Raw genomic sequence first — 5000 nt, 5'->3', positions numbered from 1 at the left:
AAAAGTCTCTTTTTCAATCTAGATTGTTGTGAGTTGTGTTGGAGATATGGGCCGTAGAGATGTCTGTTTTCTCTCCAATCTAATGGAACTAGACTCGTGGTGCTCAAAGTGCCAAAAAACTTTAGAAAACTCTTTTGTCTCTTTTCAGAAATCATGACCCATTTACCCAAGATAATCCACAGACCTGGTTGTGGCCAGTTTCATGTAGGAATTATTTTCTTTCTACCAAACTACACCCACCAACCCGCGTACTCTTGGACGAGAGGCTCGTGCACGTTACAACGTGTGATGTAAACATTTATGGCGTCCTCCTCGGCTAAGCTGTAATGTGAGCTAGTTCAGGTGAGCCGGCAGCATCAGTTAGCTGTAAACTAATCTTCTAAAGCTAACTATTTCAGACCAAAATTCTTGGTAACCAACATGTGGTAAAAAAAATATATATATATATATTAGGGCTGTCAATCGATTAAAAAATGTCATCTAATTAATTACATACTCTGTGATTAATTAATCGAAATGAATCGCATACATAATTAACGGTGCCTGAACCAATACTTTTTAAGAAAGTAAAAAAAGAAAAGAAAAAAAAAGGGTACTTAACAACAGTAGGTGACATTAAAGAACGGCTTGTTTATTGCTAAGGCCATATGGTCAAAATTAAATGATTTAATAATAATGTATAACAATAACTTATTTCACTAGTAAATTGCTGTTGAACGACAAAAACAACCACCAGATGGGAAAAGGACATTTACAATAACTTCAAATGCACCACGAGGCTGTAGTTTACCACGTTTGGTTTTGAAAACTTCAGTATAGGGGAGTTATTTTATATTCTTGTGTTTTTATGTCCCAGTCTATCTTTTCATTTTGGGTTTCTTCTATTCTACTTTATTCTATTTTCATCCGGTGAAACTGTGGTGAAGTCTTGTACAGGTTTTAGTTCTTTGGTCCTCTCTCTATCTCACACTCTCTCACACTCTAGGTGTAAATGACTTTGGACGGCCATCTGTTACTTAGCCACCCTGCAGAGAGTTGGCCTGTATGCACACCTCGTGTGTGTGTGTGTGTGTGTGTGTGTGTGTGTGTGTGTGTGTGTGTGTGTGTGGCTTCCTTTATGTTTCATCGCACTTGCACACACATTTGCAGTTACTGTATTCTTCCGTTTGTGTGTGTTTATTTATGCCTACGTGCACATGCATAATACAGTAGGTTATTGTGGGTGGGTGTGTGTGTGTGTGTGTGTGTGTGTGTGTGTGTGTGTGTGTGTGTGTGTGTGTGTGTGTGTGTGTGTGTGTGACAGAAATAGAGAGGGATGCTTGTGTTGTGGATGTACATTCAGGCTCACTTGCACATGTAGGACATGTATTATTGTGCTTGTGTGAGTGTGAGACACTGTTTTACATCAGTGTTAGCATATTTAGCCCCAGTCAACGTGAATGCCTCCTTTTCTGTCCCTGTCTTTTCGTCTTTAAAGCCATCATTTGGCAACCGTAAATCTTCCTGCCCGATGCTTCTTCACAGTAAAAGTCTTCAAGCTGCAAAGAATCTTGTTTTTAGCAGGGTTGTAGCCAAGATTTTAGAACGACTGAGGACAGGAGAAAAGAAAGTCAAGAAAGTCTCATAAATGTTTTAATTCCTTGGATTTGTTATTTGTTATATTTGTTAGTTAGCTGTTCAATCATATTCCCTCAATAATAACCCCCTATAATAAGTCACAAATAAGTTGATTATTTTCAGTAAATCTTCTTGGAAATTGTTTGTGAATTATACACAGAAGGCCCGTTCACCCATTTCTGAATCATTGATTTATTTGAACTAAAAGTAAGCAAATTAAGCTAAAAAAAATGGAATCAGCCTAAAAGATACCAATTATGCGTAATGTAAAAGATTACTTAAACCTCCACATTCCCAGAATTTAGCAAAAACCCTGGTTGTTAAAGGGCTTTTATTGTGAAGCAGCTGGATGCTGACTACAAAATAAAGGTTCATGGTAATTAAAAGCATTTTGAAATAAATGTATCTGCTGTTAAATTAAGATCAAAGTGTTTTATTAAATTGTATGTCACTATCACAGATTCATCACATATCAAATCGTAGTTTCCATATCTTGCATCAGGATTCTTCCTCTGTTGTCAGAGCGGAACAAGTTGATAAAGATCGGAGCGGCTTGTCGTCTTAAATGGGGGATATTTTAGGATGTGGCAACTCCCGCTGTTTCTGCTGGTTGTGGTACTTCGAGGTGTGAAAATGTCACAGAGAAAAGATCACTTCATCTCGCCCCCGGAGACACCGACTATAAGAACGACCAATCAGGTTTCATTGAACTGTCCTGAAATCAGCCAATCGGGTGTAACGTCCCTGTCTTCCAGTATGGCGGCCGCTGAAGGTGAAACTACTGTGCGCTGTGTGTTGTCAGTTTGTGATTTGATTACGTCAGAGCGACCTGCTGGAACATCCAGCTGTCAGCTTCGACTGCTGAAAGTGATGCTCGACTAACAGTACACCAGATATATATATATATTTTTAAATTTTCATACAATTTAAATAAAGGTTTTATCATCAAAACACATTGTATTACAAGTGTAAATAATGTAAATATAAATCATCTGTCACTTGATTACTTGCGTCCACTAGCCTGCTTGAAATAAACTAACTATAAATACAAATATTGTTTCTTTTTTTTATTTAGTTACTCAAAACTTGACACACTTTTATAAACAATTGAGAATATCAAACAGAGCCATAACATTATACAGTTTAAAAATAGATTAAAGAAAACAATACTTGACCATTACAGAAAGGTGACCTAAAAATATGAATGGGAATGCACACACAGTGTATAGTTAGTTGTATGTTGTTGTATTATTGTAAGTTATTGTATGACTTACAATTTTTGTATGCTGTATATGCATAGCTACCTGTTTTTTTTCCTGTAATCATACGATATTAAAGTAAGTAGTAAAGTAGGGGCAGGACTGTATAAGCATTATGCTTCTGCCTGCTCCTTCTCATACTCATTCTTTTTTTGTTCTTTGATGGAATCGGATTGATTTGAATATGATTGTGTTTTATCTTTGTGTGTTTTTTCCTTTTTTTTCCTCTTTAAAAGTATGTTGATTGTTCGAGATGAATAAGAAAACTAAACTAAACTTAATGAAATCAAGCTGAATATTCAATCGTAGCTGAATTGAGTTATCAATCAGATACAGACCCAAACGATCCCTCCACCTCTCTGTACTCAGCGCTCTGAATCTAATTCTGTGTCATAGTAATTAATCTCGCCGTCTCTCTGTCTCTCCCCCCTCCAGCTCTCGTCCGGGCCGTCCTCCGAAGCGTTGTTCTGGTGCAGGGATCCAGGAAAGCCCCAGGCTGCTCCACCCGGGCCTCCCCGGCCTGCTGTCCCCCAACCTGCTCTCACACACCGGTAAGAGAGGGAGAGTGATGGATGAATGATAGTTTTTCATGTATTTTCTACTCTTTCTTTCTCGTCTTATTCCTTCAACTCCTCCTTGGATTTATTTATTCACTCGTTTATTTAACTGGGGCAATACATGTTTCTCCAAAACATCAACTTTTCAATGATTTAAAGTGGAAAAAAGCTGCTTTTCTCCGGGAAATGAATTCATTTTTAACTGGCTTAATAAAGGAACATTTAATCTTTCAGTTTTGTCAACGCGATATCTCAGGAACTCCTTGTGGAAATTTCATTACATCTTGAACAAACCTCACAAAATAGCTTTTGGCCATTACCTTAGCCAGACCTTCCTCCACAGCGCTGCGGAAGAGGGTCTGGCTAGTCCACACAGCATTCCGGGACGGGAGAAAAACATGCTCTGTTTTATTGGCATTTCTTTAAACCAATCACAATCGTCTTGGGCGGCGCTAACCGCCAAGCGGAGCCAAGGTGCCGCTGCAAAATAGCCTCGGGAAGGAACTTGTTTTGGTGGAACGTGTGTACGTTCAAAGGTTGTTTTAGTCGTGCAACAGAAAACTCAGATTGGACAGATAGTCTAGCTAGCTGTCTGGATTTACCCTGCAGAGATCTGAGGAGCAGTTAACCATAGTCCTCAGAAATCCATCGGAGTTTAGAATGCCAACACAAAGAAAGCAGAGGGTAACAGGACATCCAAAAAGAGTGACATCCGGCGGAATTTCCGGCAGAACGAGAGCAATCCCAGAAGTGGAACGTCGTGGATATAGACTACTAGAAGGTAGAGTTGAAACACCGCAGTCATTAAGTCGTTTCCTGTATATCGGTAGTTTAATTTAAAAGAAATATAGGCACTTCATGATCTATTTCTGTGTAAAAGGGCCACACACACACACACACCTCGCGTAAAACATAAATAGAAGACGTCAGTTTTTACGCTTGTAGAGCGGAACTCCGCGGAGCAGACGCACCACTTACCCGCTGCTCTCTGCCCGGTGTCGCCAGTTTCATTGATTATAGTGGAAGCGTAGTTTTGGAACGTCCGCTCCACGTACGTTACGCGTACAATGTAGCCGGCCCGTAAGAGTCTACAGCCATGCTAGCAACTCTGTGAGGCTGTGCTAAGCTAAACGTTAGCATGCAAAACATGCTCACAAAGTAAATGGAAGCACGGCGATGTTTAGTCATTAGGATTCATCCTCAGGACATACCACTAACAGACTAGGCTAAAAATTAAAATATAAAGAATAGAATCAAGCACGTTCGCCATTGTCAATAGTTTTACAGATGACTTGTGTAATGGTGGTCTATGGGGAAAAAGCATTGTCATGCTTTCCTGTTTCATCCTTCCTTTTCCTCCTCAACTCTTCATTCCTGTTGTCTTTTCTTCTTAATCTCATTGATTCCTTTTTCCTTTCTTCTTCCTCTGAATCTCAAATGTATTCCCCCCCCCCATTTTTTCTCCTCCTTCATCATTGTTTCATCTCTCCTTATAACACCTCCGTCTCACTGTTTCTGCATCCCTCTTGTTCCCTCTGCTGCACCTTATCCAGTTTCACTTCTTCCT

At 39.5% G+C, this 5000-nt stretch overlaps 1 protein-coding gene across 1 annotated transcript in view; it reads left to right on the top strand.

Moving 5' to 3' along the window:
• The window catches only part of dachb (dachshund b), a 101815-nt gene that overhangs the window by 48463 nt on the left and 48352 nt on the right, over positions 1-5000 (top strand). Inside the window, exon 2 of the mRNA XM_031304037.2 lies at positions 3312-3427. Coding sequence (XP_031159897.1) covers positions 3312-3427 — 116 coding nt within the window. The remainder of the gene's footprint in view (positions 1-3311; positions 3428-5000) is intronic.

The sequence above is a fragment of the Sander lucioperca genome, chromosome 17 (genome assembly GCF_008315115.2).
Source record: "Sander lucioperca isolate FBNREF2018 chromosome 17, SLUC_FBN_1.2, whole genome shotgun sequence".
Classification (NCBI taxonomy): domain Eukaryota; kingdom Metazoa; phylum Chordata; class Actinopteri; order Perciformes; family Percidae; genus Sander; species Sander lucioperca.
This window is presented reverse-complemented; position numbering and strand designations above follow the sequence as displayed.